The 27,740-nt window shown below is 44.1% G+C and overlaps 1 protein-coding gene across 3 annotated transcripts in view; it reads right to left on the minus strand.

Moving 5' to 3' along the window:
• The window catches only part of GLS (glutaminase), a 251,083-nt gene that overhangs the window by 48,845 nt on the left and 174,498 nt on the right, over positions 1-27,740 (minus strand). Inside the window, exon 15 of one of the 3 annotated variants that reach the window (XM_029606095.1) lies at positions 25,038-25,463. The exons of the other annotated variants lie outside the window; for them this stretch is intronic. Coding sequence (XP_029461955.1) covers positions 25,446-25,463 — 18 coding nt within the window. The 3' untranslated portion in view covers positions 25,038-25,445. Of the gene's footprint in view, positions 1-25,037; positions 25,464-27,740 lie in introns of those variants that run through there. 3 annotated transcript variants of the gene reach the window in all.

Below are 27,740 nucleotides of genomic sequence, written 5' to 3' on the forward strand. Positions count from 1 at the left end.
CTTAAATTATTCTATAATGATGATGGATATACAATTATGCTAATAGGGTGACTGTAGCTTTGTGTAGCTGTTCATTCGCGTAATCCTTTAAACTTCTTGTTCCCCATTCATATTGTAGAATGCTTTTTTGAAAAGCCATGTTTTTAAACTTTTTTTTTAAAGCTTTTTAAATCACTTTGTAATCTTGTTTCGAGTAGCAATGAGTTCCATAATGCTGGTCCGGCTAAGGAAAGGGCTCGTTCTCTAACTTGGGTAAGTTTTGCTGTCTTGACTGAGGGGATGGTTAATAGAGCTGTGTTGGCTGATCTAAGATTTCTTTGTGGGATATGTAAGCGTAGTGCTGTGTTTAACCAGTCTGCTTTTTCTTCATTAATCAGTTTGTGAATTGTGCATAGTGTTTTATATTGCACTCTTTGTTCTATTGGCAGCCAGTGTAATTCGGCCAGTGTTTGAGTGATGTGTTCCCTTTTGTTTTTACCAGTCAGTATTCTGGCAGCTGAGTTTTGTAATATCTGAAGAGGTCTTATTGTTGAGTATGGTAGTCCCAGAAATAGAGTATTGCAGTAGTCTGTGCTGGAGAATATAAGTGCTTGTAAGACTGTTCGGAAGTGCTCTTGGGTTAACAGGGGTTTAAGCCTCCTGAGGACCATTAGTTTGGCATATCCTTCTCTAGTTTTTTGTGATATGTGTTGCTTCAGGCTGAGTTCTGTGTCAATTATTACTCCTAAGTTCCGAGCCTTCTCGGTTAGTACTATTTCTTGATTGTTTTTGATGGGGTTTTTAATTATCTCAGAGCTTTTACGTTCTAGGTGTATAAATTCAGTTTTTTCAATGTTAATTACTAGTTCCATTTGGTTTAGTAATTGCTTAATTATGTCTAGGTACATCAATGCTAGGTTTAAAGTCTTATCAATTGTGTCCTCTACTGGTAGTATTAATTGGATGTCGTCCGCATATATGTAGTGTATGATACCTAGTCCAGCCAGTAGGTGGCATAGAGGCAGCAGATAGATGTTAAAAAGTGTCACCGAGAGTGTAGATCCCCAAGGTACTCCATTTTTTAGCTCAATTCTGTCTGATATTGTGTTTTTAATCTGAACTTGGAAAAATATGTTGCTTAGGTAAGATCTGAACCATTTTATTGTTTTGTTTTTTAGGCCTATTTCTTCTAGTCATTTTAGTAGTGTGTTATGGTTTACTGTGTCAAACGCTGCTGATAGATCAAGTAGTATCATGATGTAGTGCTTCCTCATGAGAGTTCTTGAACGAGTAGATGTGAATCAGTTATTTACACTTTCAAATAATAAAAGGACTAGGGGGCTTCCATGAAGTTAGCAAGTAGCACATTTAAGACTAATCGGAGAAAATTCTTTTTCACTCAACATACAATAAAGCTCTGGAATTTGTTGCCAGAGGATGTGGTTAGTGCAGTTAATGTTGCTGGGTTAAAAAAAGGTTTAGATAAGCTCTTGGAGGAGAAGTCCATTAATGGCTATTAATCAAGTTTACTTAGGGAATAGCCACTGCTATTAATTGCATCAGAAGCATGGAATCTTCTTAGTGTTTGGGTAATTGCCAGGTTCTTGTGGCCTGGTTTGGCCTCTGTTGGAAACAGGATACTGGGCTTGATGGACCCTCTGTCTGACCCAGCATGGCAATTTCTTATACTACATTATTTTTAAGTTTTTGAAACAAATGCACTTATTAGCATTTTACCCCAGATCTACCAAAATTATCATGCTATCAGATGTATAAAATTGTCTATTATCCTGTTTGAAGACACATTTGAGATCTGAATTTTCTCAGGTCTTGTTTGCATACCAAAGGTTTAACATTTATACAGCATTAATTGCCTTTTTTTTCTTTTTTTTTTTTTTAACTTAGTGTCCCTTTCTAAGGCAATTCATTTTAAAGACAAACAGAAAAATATTTGAAGATTTTGCTGCTCTACTTTTCATAGCAACCACTGCCATTCGGATTTTCCTAAATATATGCTTATTTCGTATCAATACTTAAGAACCAGAACTGAAGATCACACATCATCAGTTTGTTAATCCCAGTGGTTTTAGATACATTATATATTTAGGGCCTTACTAAATCCTATGTTTCTTTGTCTTTCCAAAATCAGGTAAGCAGTGTAAAGGTAAGAGAAGTATACTACCTACCCTCACAGCTCCCTCATGTGAGCTACGCCATAAAAGGCAGAGACCCTTAGAGAGAGCATGGACTCTGAGGATAACTTTCAAACAACTGCATGCATTAGCATGTATGATAGGATGGATTTAGGATTTTGCACCCCCCCCCCCATAAGGGTCTGATAAAGGGGAGCAGAGGGGTGTTTGCTACTGAATAAGGTTCACCAGAACTGGAAGGCAGCAAATCTTAGCCAGCCTACTACCTCTAAATGTTTGCCGCCCTAGGCACAGACAGAATGGGTGCCTATTGACAAATCCAGGGCTCCTTATACACGTGTATATGGTCGCACATAGATTTACTCAGTATTTTGTAGTATATGAGAGATATGCACGTTTTATAAAATATGCATTTCTCTAACATGCAACATCCATGTGTATTTAGGCATATATGTGAATGCATGCAATGCACTGAAACCATGTATATCAGTGCAATGAACATGCACACTTAACCCACCTATTTTAAAAATAGACGTGTATATATTTTTCACGTTAAAGTAAATGTAACTTACCCATGCAAGTCCTGATTTACGCATGTAAGTTGGTGTATTTTAATAACATGCACATGTCTATGAAATTACCAGTTTTACCAATTATTCCACCAGTTTGTCCAGTCCTTCTGCAGCTTAAGACCTCCTGGTTCTGCAGCCTGAACTCTCCCCATTTCCCCCAGACCTCCCACCCAGTTAGTACTATACAATAAACATTTAGTATCACATGCCAAATAATGACCAGATATAAAAATATGCAAGTTGAAACCTGTATGTGCATGCCTTTTAAAACATCAATTTACAGACATAACTGTTGGGCGCCACCTAAGAATGCATCTAAACCCAACCCCCTTTTTTCTTTTTTTTTAACATGCGTCTGTGCTTGCATGAAAGGAAAAGTGTGTATTTTGGCTTTCATGTATTATGGAATATGCGAGTAGAGGCTATTTATGCATGTATATGCTAATTTTTACATGCATAACATTTTGAAACGTCACCTTTAAGATTGCAGTCTCTTGAGTTCCCGTTTATTTTCTTTCTAATTTGAGTTTGGGGTAATGCATGAATCAATGTGTTTCATTCCTTTTTAAGGAGAAATCTTTGTTCTTATTTTTGCACTAGATTTTTGAGGACTTGTTCTATATTGTTTTACCATCTGAATCTCTCCTCTTGCAAAAGCCAGTCCCATATCACAAAAACTTGAAAGGAAACTTGGATATTCATCCAAAATCCTGGAGAAGGAAAAGATGGAAAAAGAGTGGCACTAATCTGATTTATATCCACTATGCTATAGTTACACAATGTTAGGTTCCATATTAGGTGCTACCACCCAAGAAAGAGATCTAGGTGTCATAGTGGATAACACATTGAAATCGTTGGTTCAGTGTGCTGCGGCAGTCAAAAAGCAAACAGAATATTGGAATTTCATGAACCCTGTGTGATTACTACTATCAGCAATAGAGACTAAACACCCAGGGCCTAAGAGTATTCTCTTCCCTACAGGGAATCGCGGAAAGTCTGGGGCTAATGGGCAGCATTGGAAAGAAGCTAGCTTAAGCCCCCATGACTGACTGTGTGCAATGGATGTCTAAAGAGGACAATAGTCCATGGGTTACATAGCATTAATAGAAGTAACTTTATTTTAACAGCCCACATAAGAAAACTGGAAAATATGCTCATAAGTTACCCAATTTTCAAAGCAAATTACTTAAGTATTTTGGGGTGATAGTGTTTGCTGATCTGAGGTTGGCGAGGCAATGTGACAAGATGTTAGCTAAAGCCAGAAGAATGCTGGGATAAAGAGATTCCATTACCAGATGACGCCTCACCTAGAGTACTGTGTTCAGTACTGGAGCCTGTATCTCAAATAGGATAGGGTCAAGACGGCGATCCAAAGAAGAGCAACCAAAATGATGTGTGATCTGTATAGGAAAACTTATGAGAGGCTGAAGGCTCTGAATATGTACACTCTAGAAGAGAGGAGGCATTGGGGGGGGGGGGGGGGGGGGTGTATGATACAGACCTTCTGATACCTAAAAGAATTTAATGATGCACAAACTTTGAACCTTTTTCCATTGGAAAGGAAACATCAGAACAAGGGGAAACATCAGAACATAAGGAAATATTTTTTCGCAGAGAAATGCCAGAATACCCTTCTGAAAGAGGTGGTGAGGACAGAAACAGTAAACAACTTCAAAGGGAATGGGATAAACAATGTGGATCCCAAAAGGCTCAGGGATGATAATGAAGGAAAGGGTGCATGGGGGTAACCTGCATGGAACGGCAGTTAGTACTCTTAACCGGAAGGCATGGGTGATTACTACCCTTAACCAATTATACTTAAGACACAACCACAACATCGCTCTCATGGCTGCCTGGGAAAAAAAAAAGTGTTGGATTTTAAAGACAGACAATGCTGGGCCCCAACTTTTACAATCTAGGGTTCCAATATGCTGATACTGAGGATAAAGTTTCTACAGCCAAGTCCAAAAACAAAGAACATTAAAGCATCATTGTCTGAATTATCAGGAAGGCTGCTCACCACGTAAAAATGCTGCAGTAATTTTGTTATGAATTTGATAGTTGCTTGCTCTTGCTTGTAAGTATACTATTCTTAACATAAGGCATGCAGCGTAAGTTACTACCCTTAACAGACACATGGGGTAACCTACACGGAGTGGCAGTTGCTGCCATGGGAAGCTTGCTGGGCAGACTGGATGGCCCATTTGGACTTTTTCTGTTGACAATATTATGTTAATATATTATAAGCTTAAAATAGAAATGTTAGCTGGCAAACCTGCGCATAAAATATACCAATTTTCAAAGTGAATGTGCAGGTCCAGTTTGAAAATTATCCTGGCAAACTACACACACAATTACACCTGCTATTTGATGTGTGTAATTTTGCCTAGAGAATTTATGCACATACTTCTTTAAAATAAAAAAGATTGTGCGTAAGTTCCAACCCCATCCAATTATCAACCCCTATGCACATACGTTTATATGCATACATAATTTTCTAAAGGGCTATTTCTGTGTATAAAGCACTACTTTACCTGCAGAAGTCCCTTTGCCCAAAGACATGCACGTTTTGAGGATAATTTTCAGAGGGAAAACCTTGGTGGGGGGAAGAAGTTACATAGTTTGAGCAACCTGTACTGATTTACTGCATAAAGTTTCCATAAAAGAAGCCTTAACTGCAGTGCACCAATATGGTTTGAAGTGGCCAAGGGTTGGCCATTGTGATAGGGGAGGGAAGAACCAAAAAAAAAAACAAAACATACTTCATTTCAAAAGGAAGGTAACAGCCCTTTTTCTCTACTGAATGATGGGATAATTATGCCATTTAGCTATTTTCACATTCTCTCCTACGTCCTGATACTGATAATCTGCAGGGTAAAACAGATATACCAAAGTCTAGTACTGAATGATGAACAAATACCTTTGTATGCTCCCACAGAAATTTCAAAAGTTTTAATTTTGAACCTTTTATTTACATGCATAATTTGTCAACAAGTTGACAAATAGAAAGGCCAGAGAAATTACTACTTACCTGATCATTTCTTTTCCTCTAAGGAAGGCAGGCCAATCCACATGAGTGGGTTATGCACCTCTACCAGCAGATGGAGATGGAGTAAAGCCGACGTCACGGACATATAGCCCTGCCCAGACATCAGCCCACCAGTATATTCCGGAAAAAACAAAATTGTGGACAAATTGATTATACCTGAACCTGACTAGTGAATCACTCATGTTTCCAGTCAATTAGGAACACTGAGCTCAGACAAAAGAATAAACATTCACTAAACTGAGGAGCTGGGTAAGACATTTACCAGTCCTTCAACGAAGAAAAAGGAACACACTGTCATCCACACATGAAGGACAAACTAAAGTCAGCAGCTGAGAACGAGTTGAGGATTAGACTGCCTTCCTTAAGAGGAAAGGAAATTATCAGGCAAGTAGTAATTTCTCCTTCCTCTGCACTCAGGCAGATCAATCCACATGAGTGGGAAGTACCAAAGCTATTCCCAAACAGGGCGTGAGACTAACTACGGTCCAGCCAACACTGCATGTGTGAAGGCAGAGTCCTGAGACCAAACATCCAAGCAATAATGCTTGGAAAAAGTGTGTAAGGAGGACCACGTGACCCGCTCAACCAATCTCAACAAGAGACAAAGTTCCACCCACAATACCGCTTGAGCCCTAGAAGAATGTGCTCTAATTTGCTTAGGCAAAGGAACCTCGGACTCCACATAGACAGCTGTGATAACTTCCTTAACACAATGGACTATAGTTGCCCATGTTGCCAGTTTACTCTGCTTACCTCCACCATGGAGCATAGTTGGTTAGACTTTGACAGATTTAGTAACCTTCAAGTACTGCTTGACATTCAAGGCATGCAAAAGACAATACTCATTCTCAACTCTATCCTTGTCCAGTGTGGGTAGAGAAATACACTAATTCAAATGAAACTCCGAAACCACTTTCGGCAAAAAGGAAGGTACAGTCTGAAGCTGTACCGCCTCTGGAGACACATGCAGAAACTGCTCATGGCAAGAGAGCACCTGCAGCTCAGAAACCCGCCATGCTGAACAGATTGTCATGAGAAAAACTGTCTTCCTGGTCAGTAGCTGCAAGGGGAAACCATGAAACCGCTGAAAAATAGGACCCACTAAGAAATTCAAAACCAGATTAAGGTCCCACAGAGGAACCAGAAGCAAGGGAGGATGAAGATGCTTAACCCCCTTCAAGAACCATAGAAACATAAAAATGACGGCAGAAGACCACCAACGGTCCATCCAGTCTGCCCAGCAAGCTTTCATACTTTTTTTTTTTTTTATACTTATCTGTTGCTCTTGTCCCTTTTAAGTAACATTTTGGTTCTATTTCCCCTTCCACCCCGCCCTCTATGTAGATAGTGCTGGAGCTGCATCTAAGTGTAGTATCTAGCTAATTGTTTTGAGGTAGTAACCGCCGCATTAAGCAAGCTACTCCCACGCTTGTTTACCCAGGCTGTGCAATTCCGTCCTTCTTGATTGTTTGAATGTAAATCCTCTTTTCTTCATTCCCCCTGCCATTGAAGCAGAGAGCTAAGCTGGATATGCATTGAAAGTGAAGTATCAGGCTTAACAGCAGGCTTATTTGGTTTGGGGTAGTGACCGCCATAACAAGCAAGCTACTCCCCTGCTTTTTTTGTGGATGCAAATCCTTTTTTTCCACATTCCCTCTAGCCATTGAAGCATAGAGCAATGTTGGAGTCGCATTAATCGTGTGTATGTTTATTGAATAAGGACATTAACCGTGTGTATGTTTATTGAATAATCTCCAGGTAGTAGCCGTCATTCCCGCAAGCCACCCCCCATGCCTCTTCTCACCTTTCACATCCTGTAGACTTTATGGATCCACAGTATTTATCCCATGCCCTTTTGAAATCCTTCACAGTTTTGGTCTTCACCACTTCCTCCGGAAGGGCATTCCAGGCATCAACCACTCTCTCCGTGAAGAAATACTTCCTGACATTGGTTCTGAGTCTTCCTCCCTGGAGTTTTAAATCATGACCCCTGGTTCTGCTGATTTTTTTTTGCAATGGAAAAGGTTTGTTGTCTTTGGATCATTAAAACTTTTCAAGTATCTGAAAGCCTCTATCATATCACCTCTGCTCCTCCTTTCCTCCAGGGTGTACATATTTAGATTCTTCAATCTCTCCTCATAAGTCATTCGATGAAGACCATCCACTTTTTTAGTCGCCCTTCTCTGGACTGCCTCCATCCTGTCTGTCCCTTCGGAAATTCGGTCTCCAGAACTGAACACAGTACTCCAGGTGAGGCCTCACCAAGACCCTGTACAAGGGGATAATCATTTCCCCTTTCTTACTCGATATTCCTCTCTCTATGCAGCCCAGCATTCTTCTGGCTTTAGCTATTGCCTTGTCACATTGTTTTGACGACTTCAGATCACTAGACACTATCACCCCAAGGTCTCTCTCATGTGCACATCAGCCATTCTCCCCCCATCGAATACAGTTTTCGGATTTCCACACCCCATATGCATGACTGCACTTCTTGGCATTGAATCTCAGCTGCCATATCTTTGACCACTCTTCCAGTTTCCTTAAACCCCGTCTCATTCTCTCCACTCCTTCCGGCGTGTCCACTCTGTTGCAGATCTTAGTGTCATCCACAAAAAGACAAACCTTACCTTCTATCCCATCCGCAATGTTGCTCACAAAGATATTGAACAGGTCTGGTCCCAACACCGATCCTTGTGGCACTCCGCTCAACACCGCTCTCTCTTCAGAGTAAGTTCCATTTACCATCACACATTGTCTTCTATCCGTCAACCAGTTTGCAATCCAGGTCACCACCTCGGCACTCACTCCTAAGCTTCTCATTTTATTCACCAATCTCCTGTGCGGAACCGAATCAAAAGCCCAAGTAGATGACATCGAGCGCTCTTCCTTGATCCAATTCCTGGTTACCCAGTCAAAAAAGTCAATCAGATTTGTCTGACAGGATCTTCCCCTGGTGAATCCATGCTGCCTCTGGTCCAGCAATACTTCTGACTGTAGATAGTTCACTATTCTTTCAACAGCGACTCCATTACTTTTCCCACCACTGAGGTGAGGCTAACCGGTCTGTAGTTACCAGCCTCTTCTCTGTTTCCATTCTTGTGAAGCGGGACCACCACCGCTCTTCTCCAATCGCTTGGCACCACTCCCGTTTCTAGGGATCTATTGAACAGGTCACACAGCTGACCCGCCAGCACATCTCTGAGCTCCCTCAGTATCCTGGGATGAACTTCATCAGGCCCCATGGCTTTGTCCACTTTCAGTTTCCACAGCTCTTCCCATACATTCTCTACTGTAAATGGAGATTCATCTACTCCATTTCCTTCCAGTTTCTTGTTAACTAGTGACGGTCCTTCTCCAGGGTCCTCTTTAGTGAACAAAGAACTGAAGTATTTGTGTAATATTTCTGCCATTTCTTCGTCTCTCTCCACACATTGATTCTTTTCACCTTTCAATTTCACTATACCACTGAACTTTTCTCCTTTCACCGATGTATCTAAAAAAATGTTTTGTCACCTCTCTTTACCTCTTTGGCAATCCTTTCTTCCGCTTGACTTTTTGCCGTCTTGATTACTTTCTTTGTCTCCCTCAGTTCTACCAGATATTCTTCTTTGTGCTCCTCCCTTTGGGATCCTTTATATTTCTTGAACGCTGTTCTTTTAGCCTTTATTTTGTCAGCCACCTCTCCTTTGAGAACCAGATAGAAAAGTAAAGAAAAGAAAAATGAAACTTAACATATCTATTAGTTGCCTTGGTAATTGCTTCTTTTAGTTTGGTCCACTGTTCCACATCTCTTGTTTTCTCAGCCTGCTAGTTCTTCCTCTAGGTACTTCCTCATTTCATCAAAGTCCGTGTTTTTGAACTGCAAAACTTGGGTCAGTGTGCTTTGTTTCCGTATCCTTTTTGTGATATTAAACCACACTGTTTGATCACTGGTGCTGAGGTGGGTGCCCACCTGGACATCAGAGATATTATCTCCATTAGTGAGCACTAAATAGAGTATAGCTCCCTCTCTCGTGGGTTCCATTACCATTTGTTTGAACAAAGCTCCTTGCAGAGCATCCACTATTTCTCTGCTGTTAGATTTTGCAGATGGGATTCTCCAGTTTATATCAGGCAAATTAAAGTCTCCAACGATCACCACTTCTCCCTTCTTTCCCATCTTTTGGATGTCTTAGACTAGATCTCTGTCAAGCTCTTCCTTTTGGTTTGGAGGCCTGTAAACCACTCCAATAAAAATGGATGTCCCATCTTTTTTTAAGTTGGGCCATAATGCTTCTTGATTGCCCCATCTTCCTTGCAGCTCAGATACTTGGATATTGTTTCTGATATAAAGAGCCACTCCTTCCCCTTTCTTATCCTCTCTGTCCTTCCTTAACAAGTTATAGCCCAGTATTGCCGTATCCCAATCGTGAGATTCCGTGAACCACATCTCCATGACAGCAACAATATCCAAGTCTGCTTCTACCATTAGGGCTTGCAGATCTGGGATTTTATTGCCCAAACTATGAGCATTTGTGCTCATAGCTTTCCAGCTTAGGTTACTGCTGTTCCTGGACTGCTTTTGTGAATTATTTAGTTGAGTTTTGTTGTCCACTTCTCCCTTTCCCTTTGTGCAAAGGAAAGGATTAGTGCCTTTGATGACAGATTCATCCAGCACAATGAGCTTTTTCTTTTGGTTACTGATCTGGAATTTCTTTATGCATTAGGTTTCTTCTCTCTTTTTCAGATATCACTTCAATTTCTTTCTCAAGAACTTCTTCAGTATTTACTACAGAGAAGGCTTTTTGTACTTGTTGCACTTGATACAGTGTGAGTCTCTGCATCACAGGTTCAATTCTACCAGAGCCCACTGTAATCGTTTGAGTTCATTAATGCCCTGTGTGAGTGTGTGTGTTGGGGGGGGGGGGGTGTAGTAGACTTGTGGGCTGCACAGCTGTCAAGAATGGGTGCCTGTGGGTCATGGGTCTTATACTACCTGAGCCCACTGTAAATCTCTTTATCCTTGACTTTTGGTTTTTCTGTGGTAATGGGGAATTAATTCCTGAAAATTGTAAAGAGGGTGAGCCTTTCTTCATTGTAGCTAATTCAGCTTTAACTTCAGCCAGCTCCTTTTTCAAGGTCAAGAGTTCTGAACAAATGGGGCACGTTTGGATGAGAAGACGAAGGCCCATCATTGACTCACCCCCTATAGCAAGCGAGAGCTCTACATGAACCTTCAGGGTGTTAAGGGCTAAACCTTTAAGCAATCCTTCCTGTTGGAATTCCAAAATCAATGGAATCTCCAATTTGAGAAGCTGAGAACCTTGCTCCTCATACCAGGCCTCTGACACTTGCCGAGCTCTAACATAAGCCACAGACAGAGAATTTTCTGACCCGGAGTAAAGTGGAAATTACTACAGAATAACCATGCTTCAACAACTGATCCTCTCAAGGGCTAAGCCGTAAGACAAAACCAAATTGGACTGAGATGCAGAATGGGTCCCTGACAACAGATCTTTCCTGGGTAGTAGTCAGAGAGGACTGCCCACCAATAGCCTATGCAGATCAGCATACCATGGCCTCCGAGTCCAATCCAGAGCCACCAGAAGTACAGTTTCAGTCTGGATTGCAATCTTTCAAATGATCCTGCCCATCAGAGACCATGGCAGGAAGGCATAACACACGCCGCCCCACCTGAACAAGAGCATAGATACCCAGTGCTCTCAGACCCCTTCTGCAATTGAAGAACCGTGAAACTTTTGCATTGCTGGAGATCACCAGTAAATCAAAATATGGTTGATCCCAGCGCACCACTATGAGTTGAAAAGCTTTGCCTGCTAACTTCCACTCTCCTGGGTCCAAATTCTGCCTGCTGACAGTCAGCCCTTACACTATCCTTTCTGGCAATGTAAAAGGCAAATATGTCAAAGATGTTGCTCTGCCCATACCATGAGTGCATCTATCTTCTCAGACACTTGATGGCTTCTGGTTCCACTCTGATTACTGATGTAAGCAACTGCGCCACATTGTTTGACATTATCCCTGACCACTTAAGGCTCTAGACACTCAGCGAACTTCAAGCATGCCAGACGAACCCCATGTGCTTCCAACTGATTGATGCTCCATTGATACTTCTCGTTACTCCAGCAACCTTGTACCACCAACTCCTCACAGTGAGCCCCCCCAACCCAGAAGGCTCGCATCTATTGTGAGTACTAACTAATCCGGTATGTCCAAGGAAATTCCTTTTGTGAGATGATCCGCCTGCAACGACCAATGCAATTGGATGCTCAATGTCGATGGCAAGTGAAGCCTCACTGTGTACTCCTGTGACTGTGGATTCCACTGGGAAAACAATATGCACTAAAGAGGCATGTGCACCCTCACCCAGGGGACAACCTCCAACATGGCTGCTATCAAACCCAGGACTTGTAGATAAGACCATATTGTCTGGCAAATAGGCCTTCATAGGGTTTGAACTTGAGCAATCAATTTTTGAATGCGAGGCTGGCAGAAACACTCTGGCTTGCTTCTTATCAAAATGAATGCCGAGATACTCCAGCATCTGAGATGGCTGTAAGCTGCTCTTGGCCAAGTTCACCACCCAGCCTAGATTTTGCAGTAAGGAGACCACTTTGCAAGAAGCCAGATTATTCTTCTACGCTCTTGGCCTGAATCAACTAGTCATCCAGATACGGATGAACCAGGATGCCGTCCTTGTGTAAAAAGACACCTCCACCACTACCACCACTCTGATCTTGGAGAAGGTACTGGGCACAGAGGCCAGCTTCAAGGGCAGGGCTTGAAACTAATGAAAACATCCCAGAACAGCAAACCGCAGGAATGGTTGATGCTCCTTGCGAATGGGAATATGTAGATATGCTTCCGTCAGGTCCAGAGAGGTGAGAAATTCTCCTGATTGCACTGCCATAATTACGGAGCGCAAATTTTCCATTTGGAAATGAGTCATCTGAAAATGTTTGATGCCTTTGAGATCCAGGATGGGTTGAAAGGACCCCTCCTTTTTGGATATGACAAAATAAATGGAATAGCGGCCCGTATTTTCTTGTGACTCGGGATCAGGAATCGCAGCCTTCAAATCCTCCATAAGGTAGTCTCCACTGCCACCCTCTTCTGTGGAGTTGCAGGGAGAAATCATAAAAGCATCCGGAGGAATGCGAAGAAACTCTAGAGTTAGCCGTCCTTACCACTCCCTGGACCCATTGGTCAGATGTGATCTGGAACAACCTCTAATAAAAGCAAGATAAATGCCCACTTATCTCCTGCACCAGTGAGTGAGTCTGCACACCTTCATTGTGAAAATCAAGATGATCCACTCACGGAGCCCACATCCTTTAGAGGCTTTCGGGGTTGAAAGGACCGAGATCTACCAAAGGGATGAGGCCTCTGAGTACTCACTCCCCTATAAGGACAAAAGCGTATGCAATCTCTAGCATGACCTCTTGCCCCCAAAGGATGCAATTTCGGCTTTTTATCCTCTGGCAAACAAGGGATCTGTGATTCCTCCCATCTACGGAAGGCTGCAGAAGTATGCACACAGGAAAACCCAGCACGTTACCTACATGCATAAACATAGGCTGCAGTCTTACGTGCACATGTGCGTGCAGTCACTGCACAAGAAAGTACACATGCAAATGCATGGGAAAAAAACACTCCTGTGGCCTACCACGCAGCTGGAGAAACCAAGTCAGAGAGGGGCCTAGCCAAAAGCTCCTCAACCCGCTGAGCCTGCGCTGCCTTCTCACCTCAAACTCCCCAGAAGTAAAAGGGAAAAAAAAAAAAAAAAAAAAAAGATGTTGACCACCAAAGGCGAGGGAAAAAGACCTGGTAAGGAAAGGAATAAGGGAAATAAACTTCCCTACTCTCTCTCTCTTTTTTTTTTTTTTTTTATCTGAGCTCAGCTCTCCCTGGCTGAGAGCAGAAATGGTCTCTGACTACAGGGGGAGAGGGCAAAAGCAGTCACTACCTAGCCTCCCTCATCTTCCAACTTTTTCCTTTTATTCCACCCCTGCTGGACGCAGGATGCTCAACTGAGGGAGGGATCCACTGGTATCACCTCAGGAGCTCAAGCCGTGCTTCCAAACTTCTCTTATTTTTCCTTTTTTTAAAAAACTACAAGCAATTCCCTCTTAGAGAGATGCATGACCACCATCTGCTGGAGATGGAGAATACTGATGGGCTGATGTAGGGGCAGGGTTATATGTCCATGACGTCAGCTTTGCTCAGCCTCCATCTGAGGTAGAGGTGCATAATCTACTCATGTGGATTGGCCTGCCCGAGTGCAGAGGAATGAAATATTGTACTTCAGAGTGGATGATCTGATCAGTTAAAAATATGATTTTAAAGGTGTGCAATTCAAAAAATGTATCAAGAACAGAAACCTATTGCTCCTTGTGTGGAAGTTGCTCAACAGCTGTAATTCTGAATCTCCACAGAACATGTTTCTCCTTCCTTGTTTTTGACAGAATCATCTCTTGCTGGGTACCTCTATAGTAAAATGCACAAGATAGCAAAGTGATGGATCCACTACTATAAAGGATGGCTATTCAATTCCAAGCTATAGAAAATTTTCAAAAGCAGTGCTTCATGACAGTCTCTTGATTTAGGCTTTTCACTGTCAATCTGATTGAACACCCTTTCCCTTACAGAACAGGAACTAATCTTGGATTCCCATTCATAAATTGAATATGTCAGGCTCTTTTTTTTTTTTTTTTTTTTTTTTTTTAATTTTCATGCAAAATGTTTTAAAATACAAAAATAATTGCTTCAGTAGATCAGAAACCATTAATAAAAGTAGGCTTGAGTTAATGTGTATGCAATTCTATTCTCCTAAGCAACACATCAGAATGTTATATGTATATATTAAGATTACAAAAAGCCATCTGTATATATTGGGGGAAAGGACTGGTCATTTCTTCTAAAATTGATTATCCGACTCCTTCAACTTTTAAATTTCATTTGTCTTTATTTTAGCTTCCTCTTACTATAAAGAAAAAATAATAATTTCCAAGGGAATAAATTAAGAAACAAACAATTAAAATGAACTTAAGAAAGGGACATCAAAAACAATAAGGGCTCAAAATTAAAATTTATTTACACAGTACAAAAAAGGTATGCTGGTGCATAAATACGTAAACAGAAAACAGAAAATGATGAAACAAAACATTTGTTTAAAGAAATGATATACAATATACATGCTAAAACAACATTTTAAAAAGCAATTACATTTCAAATAAAATTTTGAATATACCAACAAAAGAAAATAAAACATATTAAAATCTTTGAAGACGCTTGAATATCAAGATTCAAATAACACCTTCTGGTAATTTATATGGAGTGTTTCTTAAATAGAATGTCAAAAAATAATTGATTTTATACATGAAAAACTCATTAAGCCTTTGATTAAAATCTTACAGCCTGATCATAAAAAAACACTTTGCAGGTAAATATAATACAGGCTGGTAAGTAATTTGTTGTGTATCTATTGTGATTATATACTTTTTGAAACTAGATTGCACTGAATGAAAATGTACCCAACTGTAGCCATGACTAAATTAATTCCTAAACTTTTAAAGATTGTAACACTTCTAAATAAAAAATAACTAACAGACCCAGAATAATGTATATTCATAAATGCATATACTAAGCAACTGTGCAAACACTCCACCATGCAAATAATTTATACTACATATTGTACAGACAACCTAATTTCACAGGGCCTAAAAACTAGACAAAATCCAGCAAAAATGGACATACAATAGAAAAACTGAGTAGATACTGCACAATTTTAAGTCTTGTTTATCAAATTCAATTTTGTCATCCTGAAAACTATGCTTCATATTACTGCATAGTTATTCAAATATGAAATCAAATCGATACATTCTTCAGTATTGCCCATATTTGTACAATGGTCATGATCCAATCCCACTAGGATAATGAATCTTTGATGATAAACCGCTGTTTCCCTTGAAACACTTTTGTACTAGCCATTTTCAGTACTTCTATAATTATATGTTAGGATCTGGGATTCATTCTAGCAAGACACACCAGATCAGCACTTGGGTGACAGCTTCTAATGACTTTCATATTCATGTGTTTATTCTAAGCTTAGTCTCCTGCTCAATTAAGATTTTATTTAATTACCCTTTTCCAGCGACTCTAAAGTTAATAGCATTATTTCATACAAACTCATACAATGTGGGTCTTATATGCAAATGAGTATTGTGTGTGACTGGACCCTTCCTAGTATCAAATAGTATTGCTTTAATTTTATAACTGCTATTAAGTACTGTTATAATTAATAAAATGAATATTTATCTAGATTACCTTTACAGCTTCATTTTTACAATAATCTTGATAATGGCAGCTAGGATTTTAATGCTAGAGAGATTTTGCTAAGCCTATACTCTATTTCAAGCTAAAATTAGACAGTTAAAAGGGTACTAATGAGGGAAACGCTCTGGATGCAGCAATTAGTAGACCTAAAGAAAGTTATGCAAAAATGTGGCCTCAAAGATACAACCTAGAACATGCCAGATGCCTTGTGCAGTGCTGTAGAGTGATTTTAAATGAATTCCAAATCCTCTAATTCATGGTCTGCCCTAGACAGCAAAATCTAGCTGCTTAAAAATACAAAAGAGTGCTTACGCATTAAATCAGTGTTTTAGATTGAGCAAAGACTAATTTTGAGTCTGAATAAGCCATCAATCAGATATGTAACACTGTGCAAAGGCTCTATTTGGTTACTATATGATATCCTACATTGATCTACTGTATTTTGTGTTTCTGAATATAGGGTTTAATATGTTAATTTCTATGATCAATAACTGGATATATTGTATTGAGGTTCACAATGTGGACCTGATGTAACGTGATAAATGTGATTATCTTTGGTTTTAGGATATTCACATAGCATTTTTATTAGGAAACAGCATTACACATTCTTTACACCCCCCCCCCCCCCCCCCAAAGAGTCTATTATAGGCAATAACATTTTTTTTTAAACTGATTAAAACTTCTTACTATACAGCATTATGGGCCATGGGAAGGCCTGCTTTCCTCAGCTACAAGCTTTGATGGATAATTAGGAATATGTTGACTTCTGTGATTTATTTATATTTTAACTTAGGAATTCTGTATATTTGTACTTTTAATTCTCATCTGTATAACTAGTTAATATAACAGTTCTTAATATTGCGCTGTTCCAAAATTCTCACTTTACAAATAAACTGAAGGCTCAAAAATCACTTTGCAAACAGTCTAAAAAAAAATCCAAGTTAGTCTCTAAGAGCATCATGGACAAGAGGATTGGAATTGTGATTGTGGAATAATTGTTATGGTCCCCTGATGAGGGCAACTGGGTGCTGCCGAAACGCTGTAGCGTCAGGTTTTCTCTGGATAAACAGCAAACCAATCTGGATCTGTACTGATTTTGACATTTTGATACCTTGGGTAAGTTCTGGATAAACAGCAGACCATCCGTATTCGCAAGGAGTTCGACATTCTGATACCGTGGAGGCAGCTTTGGAATGCACCTGGTGAAACGTGGTCATTTGTAAGAATTTAGAGTGTGTGGGGGATACAGCGCGCCATTATAAAAGACCGACAAGCGCCTGCGGGGAGGGCCCCATTAACAGGGCGCTTGCCGGCCGGTCGTCGACCCCCGCTCCCCCACCCTCGGAGTGGTCTTACCTTGGCCGGGTGGAGGGGCGGGGGAGGGGAGGAGAGCAGCACGGCGGAAGGCCGAAGCGCCGAAGATGGTGGGAGGCCCCGGGAACCCCATTGAGGCGCGATGGCGCCGGCGCGCTCCAGCGCGATGACGTCATCGGGGGGGCGCGCGCAGGCGCGCGGGCCTCAGCCCGGGGTCTCGCGAGACATCGGGCGCGAATTCCGGCCCGAGGTCTCGCGAGACCTCGGGGCTTAAATGCAGGGCGAGCGCCGCGCCAGGCCCTTTTTCGCTGGCCGGCGCTCGCATTCGATTACGGAGAGGCTCCGCAGAGGATTCAGCGGCGGGGCAACACAAAAAAAAAAAAAAAAACGAGCGGACTGCAGGCACTCCGGGCGTTCGCCGAGAGGACCCGGAGAACCGCGACGGTGGCCTAAAGGGCACAGACGAACGCTCTCGGAGCGGAGAGCGAGGCGCGGCCACGTGGGGGCGGACTCCGGAGGCAGCCAGCGGCACTACAAGGCAAGGCAAGGCAACGGAGCATTTCAACCGGCTACAAACCAGCACGTCCCCTTCTCCACGGGGAATCCTCTACAGCCAGGAGGCACTGGGAGGCGGCGCTTGGAGGCGGCCGGAGGAACAGCAAGGACCTGGCCAGAGGGCGGAAGCCTGGAAAGCTGCATCGCAGGTTTCGGATGGGCCTCAGCAGCTGGTGACTAACTGTGAGTACAAACTTTGTTTTCCGCCCATTGGGGTTCGGCCGGCCAGCCACGCAAGGGGACCGCGGGAGGACACAGAACTGGGAGTTGCGAGAACTCGAGGACAGAGAGGCCTTACCCGCGATTGCAATCATGGCTGGTAAAGGAGTGAAAGCAGGACCGCAGACGAGGCAGACAAGGGGGACGAACCGGCAACCTCGGACGGCGGAACCAAGGCCAGGGACGCCAAAGGGACCAGAGCGTCCGCGAGAGAGAGGCGCAGACCAGGGAAAACGCCCCAGGACGACCAGCGCTCAGCCGCGAGGAAAGGGGCAAGCTCAGGCCAGCAAGGGAGCCAGGAAGCAGACGGTGAAGAACCAGAAGGGGCGGTCACCGGCGGGGGAAGTCGACACGGCCGGGAAGAGCGGAGGAGCGACCGGAACGCAGCCGGAGGCGGGGCAATCCAGCACGCCCCAGTCGAGCTGGCCCGCAGGAGCGCAGCCGGGGGCAGGGCAGTACAGCGTGCCTCCCTGGGGCTGGCCCGCATGGCCTCCAACGGGATCGTCAGCACCGCAAGGCCAAGAAAGTAATCCTTCCTTTCACAACGCATGGCAAGCCTCAATGTACCCTCCATGGTGGCAGGTACCACCGCCATGGTACACAGCGCCAACGGGCAGCAACGCCACTGCGGGAGCAAGCACACTGGGAGCGGAGGCCGCCGTGCAGGTGGCGACGGAGAAGGACACATCCAGCGGTGAGGCCGGCACCGGGAGCGGACACCGGCCCCCGGCACCGCGGGAAGCGGTGGAGCGGGCCGAGGAGCCGGGAAGGCATCGCGAAGCAGCGGCGTTGTCGGCAGACGCAAAAGGCAAGGGGGCTAAACGAAAGAGAAATACCGGTGACTCCAGTGAGGGATCCTCCGAGGAGGAATCCGATGAGAGTGAGGCAGCGGCTGACTCCCCGGTCAAAACACCGCGGGAGATAGCGTCGGCCACTGCGGCAGCAGTAGCCCTCCCCAATTTGGCCGAACTGTGGGAGAGCGTGCCAAAGGTGTTGCGAAATAAGATAAACAGGCGTGAATACATCGATATTTTCTCGATATTGGAGGGCAGGAAAGGGGCGGCGGAGAAGAAAAAGGGAAAGAAAAAGGAAGAGCAGAAAGAGGGGGAGGTAAAGGTGCCCAGGAACATAACTAATTGGACCAGGGCATTCTTAAGAATGATAAGCATCATAGGGAGGGAGGACCCATCCCAGTACGCCCCGATGCTGAGTTATGCAGATTCCATATTGGAGGCCTATAAGGAATATCAGGGGTGGTGCTGGCTGAACTACGACGAGAAGTTCAGGGATAGAATGGAGGAGAACGGGAACTTGTCATGGGCAGCACAGGATGTGGGATTGTGGCTACGACAGATGACCAGTAAGGTCATGGAGACAGGGGCGCCGCGAAAATCGGTTAGGCCGCATAACGGCGCGACTAGCGCGGGCAGCAATTCGTGGGGGGAAAGCGGCAATAACAGGGTGTGTTGGCGTTTCAATAAGGCGGGGTGCAATTTCCAAGACTGCAAGTTCAAACACATATGTTCATTATGTGCAGCACCGCATCCGGCTGCGAAATGTGCGAGGAAGGGTCAGGGGACGGCAGCCGGGAGTAATGGGAAGGGGAGGTAAGGAAGTATTTGAAAAGGCGCTGTCCCCCGTGTGTTTGGCAGGCATGCTGGGGTGGTTAGCCATATACCCCAGGAGACGGGAGGCAGAACAGTTGAGAGAAGGATTCGAGCAAGGTTTTAGGATACCTTTCCAAGGGACGGTTAAGGGCATAAGTTACGGGAATTCCTCATCGGCAACAAGACTGGCAGACATAGTGCAACAGAAAGTGGATAGGGAGATCGATTTGGGCAGGATGGCGGGACCATTTGCGGACCCCCCGTTCGCGGCGATGATGTTATCACCTTTGGCAGTAGTGCCCAAGAAGGAGCCGGGAGAGTTTCGGTTAATACAAAACCTCTCCTTCCCGACGGGGTCCTCGGTGAACGATGGCCTCCCAGAGGAGGCGTGCACCGTTCAATACACGTCCTTCGACGAGGCTGTGGCACTGGTCAGGCGTTGCGGGGAAGGGGCTCTAATGGCTAAGGCGGATATTAAGTCGGCCTTTCGATTGCTCCCCGTGCACCCTGACAATTTCCCCATATTAGGCTTCCAATTTAGGGGGGCATACTTTTTCGACAAGTGCATGCCTATGGGGTGTTCTGTCTCCTGTGCTTACTTTGAAATGTTTAGTTGTTTTTTGCAATGGGTCTTACAAAAAAGGGCAGGGAATTGTAATGTGGCACATTATCTAGACGATTTCCTATTCGTGGGCCCAGCCGGCACGGATACATGCCAAAAAACATTGGCGGCATTCCAGGGCATGGCGGCCGATTTCGGGGTCCCGCTAGCGGAGGAAAAAACCGAGGGCCCAGCTACGACCCTATCATTCTTAGGGATCGAACTGGACACGCAGGCTATGACATCGCGGCTTCCGCTTGAGAAGTTGAACAAATTACGGGCTATGCTCCGGCAGGCCCTGGCCAGCAAGAAGACGACTTTGGTCGGCTTACAATCCTTAATCGGGAGTTTGAACTTCGCATGCCGGGTCATCCCGATGGGTAGGGCGTTTCTGAGGCGGCTGGCGGACGCAACAAAAGGGGTTAGGCGGCCGCAACACCGCATCAGAATCACGAGCCCAATTAGAAAGGAAGTGGCTATGTGGTTGGAATTCCTGGACAATTTTAACGGGATTTCCATGTGGCAGGAGGAGGCGAGGTCGAGCCAGGACCTAGATATACACACGGATGCATCGGGCGGATGGGGATTTGGGGCATACTGCCAGGGCGCGTGGTGCGCTGCACCGTGGCCAGAGGAGTGGAGGCAGAGCGGGTTAGTGAAGAACATAACATTCCTAGAGTTATTCCCGATCCTGGTGGCCATCACGGTCTGGGCACATAGGTTGGGCAACAAAAAGATCATTTTCTGGTCGGATAACATGGCCGTGGTGACCGTGCTTAACAGGCAGGCGGCGCGTTGCTCTAAGGTGGCCGCGTTGTTGAGGGAAGTGGTCCTACAGGGCTTACGAACGAACATGACAATAAGAGCGAAACATGTACCAGGCATCCATAATCAGGTGGCGGATGCATTATCCAGGGCTAAGTGGGATCTTTTTCGCCAACAGGTGCCGGAGGCGGAAGCGGAAGGAGTTCCCATGCCAACGCAATTATGGCAGATTGGAATGATACGGAATGGGGGTTGCTAAGGTCATCGGTGGCCCCAGCAACCTGGAAAGCATACTGCAAAGGGTTCTCTAGCGTACAAACATTTTTGCAAGGGCAGGGATGGCAAGGGGGGCGCATAGAGAGCAGGTTCATAGAGAGGTTCGTGGCATGGGCGAAAGAGGAAGGGATGTCCAGAGGATCAACGGTGAATCAACTGGCAGGTTTTGCATTTTTTGCAAAAGCGCAGGGCTTGGGTGACCCCATGGATAATTTCATGGTCAAGAAGCTGCTAGCCGGCTGGGCCAGAAGCACGGTCTGGAAGGGGGACAAGAGGCGGCCAATAACCCATGAGATATTGGTAAGTCTATGGCACGCGGTAGCGCAGGTAGCGTCAGAGAGATTTGAGGTGATTCTTTTCAGAGCCGCTTTCTGTACAGCTTTTTTCGCAGCTCTGAGGGTCAGTGAATTGGTGGCGGCGTCCAAAACGGATGAAGGAAGTGATGGCATACTTCATACTAACGTCACAGTCCAGGGACAGGGCATCACCATAAGGGTGCATAAATCGAAAACCGATCAGAGGGCGAAGGGGGCGGACATAAGGCTAGCTAGGGTGCCAGCACAGGTAACCTGTCCGGTACAAAACATGGAAAATTACTTACAAATCAGGCCACGAGGGGGTGCCCACTTGTTAATCCATAAGGATGGGGTGCCGTTAACCAAATTTCAGTTCGCGGCAGTACTGCGGAGGGTAGTGGAAAGTGTGGGTTTGAACCCGGAGGAATTCAGTACGCATTCCTTTAGAATTGGGGCCGCCACGAGTGCGGCGCAGGCCGGCCTGCCCATGGAGGTAATTCGAAGGATAGGCAGGTGGCGATCGGCAGCAGCAAATAGGTACGTGAGGCATGAAGGGGTTGGGAACGGGCAGTAACGTAAGAATTCATATCTCGCCCACAGGTCCATTCTCCCGGAGGAAGGTAGTATGGTTGGTGGGACACTCTTTCGTGCACTGGGCGGCTCGGGAGAGACCATACGGAACGCACCTGGGATTGGCACCACGGGGAGTCGGTGTAACCTGGATGGGAATCCGGGGCATGAAGTGGGGTCGGCTGATCCCGGAATTGCAGAACAGCTTGCGCGCAAGGCAGAAGCCGGATGTCATAGTCGTTCATTTGGGGGGCAACGACTTGGGGGAAATTACAGCTAAACAGTTGATTGATGATATAAAAAGGGATTTGGAGGCGATAAGAGAGATGGCCCAGGGAACAACCATAGTATGGTCGGAGATCATACCCAGGCTAAAATGGCAGGGCGACAAGCTATGGTGCAGAGGGCGCAAGAAGGTGAACAGGCAGATCGAAGTCTGGGCCCGGAAGGGGGGCATAGCGACGATTCGGCACGATTGGGCAGATGAGCCATGCCTAGGTCTGTATAGACCGGACCTGGTACACCTGTCGGATACGACCTGTTCAACAATGCGATGCAGGAGGCGTTGGAGAAGGCGCTGAGCGAAGTTGGGGCCGCAGTAGGGGATTGGGGGACCCTGGTGTTGGGGGGGCCCGGGACAAGTGTAACACTATCCCGGTCTGGTGGCGGGGGTACCCGAGTTAGGGGGGCCAGGAGGGGCCCGGACGACACGGTGGGAAAACCGTGGCCACAGGAAGGAGAAGTGCGTAGAGGTGGGCGTGGGCTGCCCGGGGGATGGCCCCATGGCTTGGACATGGCGGGGGGCCGGTTAGAGCGTATGGCGGACTGGCTAAAATGGCGGACGCTGGTACGAAGCCCGGTATAATAATATTTGACGAACGCACTAATACTCGGGTACCGAAAAGTTGGGGTTTTATGTTAATAATTAATAAAAGCTGCGGCCTATTTACACCAATACTGGAGTATGTGTGGCTAATGGATGGTGATAATGTAAGGGGGGAGGGGGGAGAGAGCAAGGCGGTGCAAGCTGCCACTGTTATAAAAGACCGACAAGCGCCTGTGGGGAGGGCCCCATTAACAGGGCGCTTGCCTGCCGGTCGTCAACCCCCGCTCCCCCACCCTCGGAGTGGTCTTACCTTGGCCGGGTGGAGGGGCGGGGGAGGGGAGGAGAGCAGCACGGCGGAAGGCCGAAGCGCCGAAGATGGTGGGAGGCCCCGGGAACCCCATTGAGGCGCGATGGCGCCGGCGCGCTCCAGCGCGATGACGTCATCGGGGGGGCGCGCGCAGGCGCGCGGGCCTCGGCCCGGGGTCTCGCGAGACATCAGGCGCGAGACCTCGGGGCTTAAATGCAGGGCGAGCGCCGCGCCAGGCCCTTTTTCGCTGGCCGGCGCTCGCATTCCCACCCACCCACCCAAATAAGAGCAAGAAAGGGAGGACAAGGAACACTCAGGAGGAGGTAGTCAGAAGATAATGTTAGCAAGAGATTTATCAAATGTACAATTGTCGCAGCATGCAGGGTTGGCGGGGGTACCCGAGTTAGGGGGGCCAGGAGGGGCCCGGACGACACGGTGGGAAAACCGTGGCCACAGGAAGGAGAAGTGCGTAGAGGTGGGCGTGGGCTGCCCGGGGGATGGCCCCATGGCTTGGACATGGCGGGGGGCCGGTTAGAGCGTATGGCGGACTGGCTAAAATGGCGGACGCTGGTACGAAGCCCGGTATAATAATATTTGACGAACGCACTAATACTCGGGTACCGAAAAGTTGGGGTTTTATGTTAATAATTAATAAAAGCTGCGGCCTATTTACACCAATACTGGAGTATGTGTGGTTAATGGATGGTGATAATGTAAGGGGGGAGGGGGGAGAGAGCAAGGCGGTGCAAGCTGCCACTGTTATTACTTTCTTGGTGCAGAAACATTGGAGATTACTGCAAGACGTTGTTTGTCAAGTGGGAAGATCTTTTGAGTTTTTTGCAGCGTTAGAAATAAAGCACACATTTTTTGAGCAGTATACAAACAGGAAGGCATTACATACTCGAGGAGGATTATTCCCCAGGAGAACTTTATAATTGTTTCTGACCATTTGGGAACTTGGATTTTTTTTTAGACTGTTTGCAAAGTGATTTTTGAACCTTCAGTTTATTTGTAAAGTGAGAATTTTGGAACAGCACAGTGAGCAGCCTTCAAGATGCATTTTGTTTGTTTTTTAGCAATGGGTGTAGTTAATATTATGACTTCAGGTGTAAAAGATTGTGGGGGAGGGTATTTATAGTTGGGGAAGGGTTGTGTAGTATGAATGAGTATGTGTGATGTGACATTGTGTGTGTGTTGAGGGGTATACTACATCTTATCAATGTTGTATTAAAAGAGAAGTGTTACTTTGGAAGTAAAATGTTAGCTTTTAACGTTTTTGCATAAGTAAATTTGAATCGCTTGATAAACAAAAGTTTAGTCAAAAGGACAGTTGTGAGCTACAATGAGGGACTGTTCCTTTGGGATTTTTTTGATTATAAAACCCTGACAAATTCCTGGGAAAAAATGAAATTTGAAAACAAAGGTCCCTACTGAAGGAATAGCCTGTTTAGTGTAAATTATTGAATTTATACTTTGTTGTATATTGCTTTGTGCTAACCTAGAAAAAGTGATTTATAAATTTGATAAAATGAAAAAAAGATACAGGTGTGCTATGAATGCATTTTTACCTTATGGTAAGTTTTGGAAAGAATCCATTATTAATAAATGGAGAAGGCAGGATAAACAGGTTTTATTAGTATTCAAAATATCTTTCCAAAACTTGTAACACAAGTGTATTCAGAATATACCATATATACCAGGCAGCCAGGAACCCATCCAACAACAGATTTACAACAAACCAGTTTATAATAGTTAAGGAAAACAATTAGTCTGGGCGCATGTTAATTATATCTATAGACACTGATCTGAAGCAAACAGGGCTCAACAAAATCACTTCAATTATCAAACAAAACTTCCAGGAATTAATGGGAGGTTATCTACGTTTTATAAAAATAAGAGGTAGCAACATGTCTCAGGGAAAATATCCTGACCTAATGCAGGCAGATTATGCCAAAAACTGTAGGAACTGTATACATGTGGTAATTTCTTTGAGCAGCATCCTTCTGTGGTCTGTATCTGACTCAGCTCTGGAACATTATCTGCAAATCAGATACAAAAATAAAGCATCTTGCTTTCTGTACTGAATTAAGATTCAAACAGTGTTTGAAAAGAGAAAACATATTTGTTTTCTTCATTAGTTTAAAATAAAATAACTACATATCTGGTGATTCCCATAAATGTAGGACTCAAGCTATAATGATCCAACATGAGTCTAATGTCCAGATTCATCTATTCTTTATATTTGTAAAAGGGCAATACAGAGAGTAATTAAGTAATGCAAGCCTCTCCTAAAATTACGCCAAAATGCAAATATGAGGAATGCTGTAAAATTTCTGGACTTCTATTGGTTGGCAGCAGTTACAGTTCATGATTTTTATGAATGAATTCAACATAAACTAGTATCCCTGCCTGAATCATTTAAAACATTCTCATTTATAATATATTTTTTTATTTAGTCAAATAGTGTTTTCTGTCCTCATTTGGAAAAACACATATTTACTCTGGAAAATTTCCTACATGGCATAATATAAATCTGCACAGGGAAGATTTTCATGTGTGCCAGATTCTCTGTGGGGAAAAGACATACTCGCCCATACTGTATAGGTCGGGCCCTTTTTCCCCCTGATAAGGATAAGCATTTTAAAAACAATTTTCCCACTTGCATAAAAGGTAAAGGCAGTGGTGTCGTAAGGATCTCTAGCACCTCGGGTTAATACATTTCTGTTGCTTCCCATGTGCTCCCCTCCCCCTTTTCCACCATCACCACCACCATCCTTCCTCGTAGAAATGCTTAAGGCAACAGAAACAGCCACCATTTCAAACACCCTCTTCTCGCCTTTTACCTGTTTGTGGCTAAAACATACACAAAAAGAGGGCCCGAGTACCCCCTATAACCCGGTATCTGGAGGCTTTGACTCCCACTGCCCCCCTTTGCTATGCCACTGGCTAAAGATTAGTAGCATATACACAATTAGACCAGAGTTACAGGTTAAAAAAAAAACAGTTTAGTATAAACATGTCTCTTGCATGTCATCTATATTATATTTAGGGCTTTGTTTTTAGACATTCATAAATTATAAATTTAGGAGTTTATTTTCCAGCTAATGAGGAATTCTTTGAGGGTATAAAAACCTGGTGCTCTTCTGGGCGATTACTATTGCTAGGTTCCTTTTCAGTTTAAATTAAATACGTACATTTGTGCACCTGAGAGGAAAAGGCTCACAATCGGATTGGAGAACCCAAGGCAGGAAAAGGGAGGAATGAGAGTATATGGGGAAGTGATCTTCTTCAGTGTTTGTCAAACACATTTTTTTTAAACACTGGAGGTGTTTTATCAATGTTTATTGGGTAAAACCTAAAATCAGAAGCCCTAATTATATTGCAACTCAACACTTCCACAATAAATTGACACTGTCATTTGGTTGACATGAAACTGCTCAACATGGATTCAGATTATCTCTCTCCGTGGAAAAGGATTGTAGCTGCCCCTGTTGCTGCTATGACTGTTACTTCTGCTTGCAGTAGTCTGCAGTTTCTAGCCTCACCCCCTGATGTCCTGTAACTTTACAGAACACCAACATAAGGTTCTAAAGCAGTTGCATTTCATTTTTGACAAAATTTCCCATATACATAGGAGAGCTGATAGCAAATGCTGGAGGAAGTGTATGCAAATTGGTATCTTATGTCTTGCTTTCTTGAGATACTACTCCAGAGAGCCTGGATATTATAGAAATGGTACAGATTAAAAGGCAAACATATAATGTGCAGACACTTAGGCTTTTACTGCACATTTTTCATTGGTAGGAAAGCAAATGTAGAAAAACTGGGCATGGCTATACAGACATTTACATGTTAAAATTAGTTTCTGTGTAGGGATCAAATTTTGTTGCAATTATATGGTGTATAAAGGAGACTTTTATACTTTGATTTGTACATGTAAAGACAAAGTCCCACATGTTTTCAATTAAAACACCCTCAAAAATGCAAAACTAGAATACTGAATGAAAGCAGGAACCTAGAAATACCTTACATATATCCTGCTTTAGCCAAAGCATCACACACATCCTTGAACTGCTAACACTGCGCAAATCTATTGAGCATACACAGTAAACCTTTGGATTATCTTCAATAATTCAACTATATGCCATAATATAGTGGATTTAAGTCCAGACATACTATCCTTTTAGGCTTCTGTTATTAAATATTTCTTTATTCCTTCGTGTGCCATCATGCAGACTTTGAAACAAACATGCATTATTAGTTCTCCGGCGTGGGGAATGGGTTTGTATAAGTATACAAGTATACCATACTCAGAA

This window comes from Rhinatrema bivittatum, chromosome 6 (genome assembly GCF_901001135.1).
Source record: "Rhinatrema bivittatum chromosome 6, aRhiBiv1.1, whole genome shotgun sequence".
In the NCBI taxonomy this organism is placed as follows: domain Eukaryota; kingdom Metazoa; phylum Chordata; class Amphibia; order Gymnophiona; family Rhinatrematidae; genus Rhinatrema; species Rhinatrema bivittatum.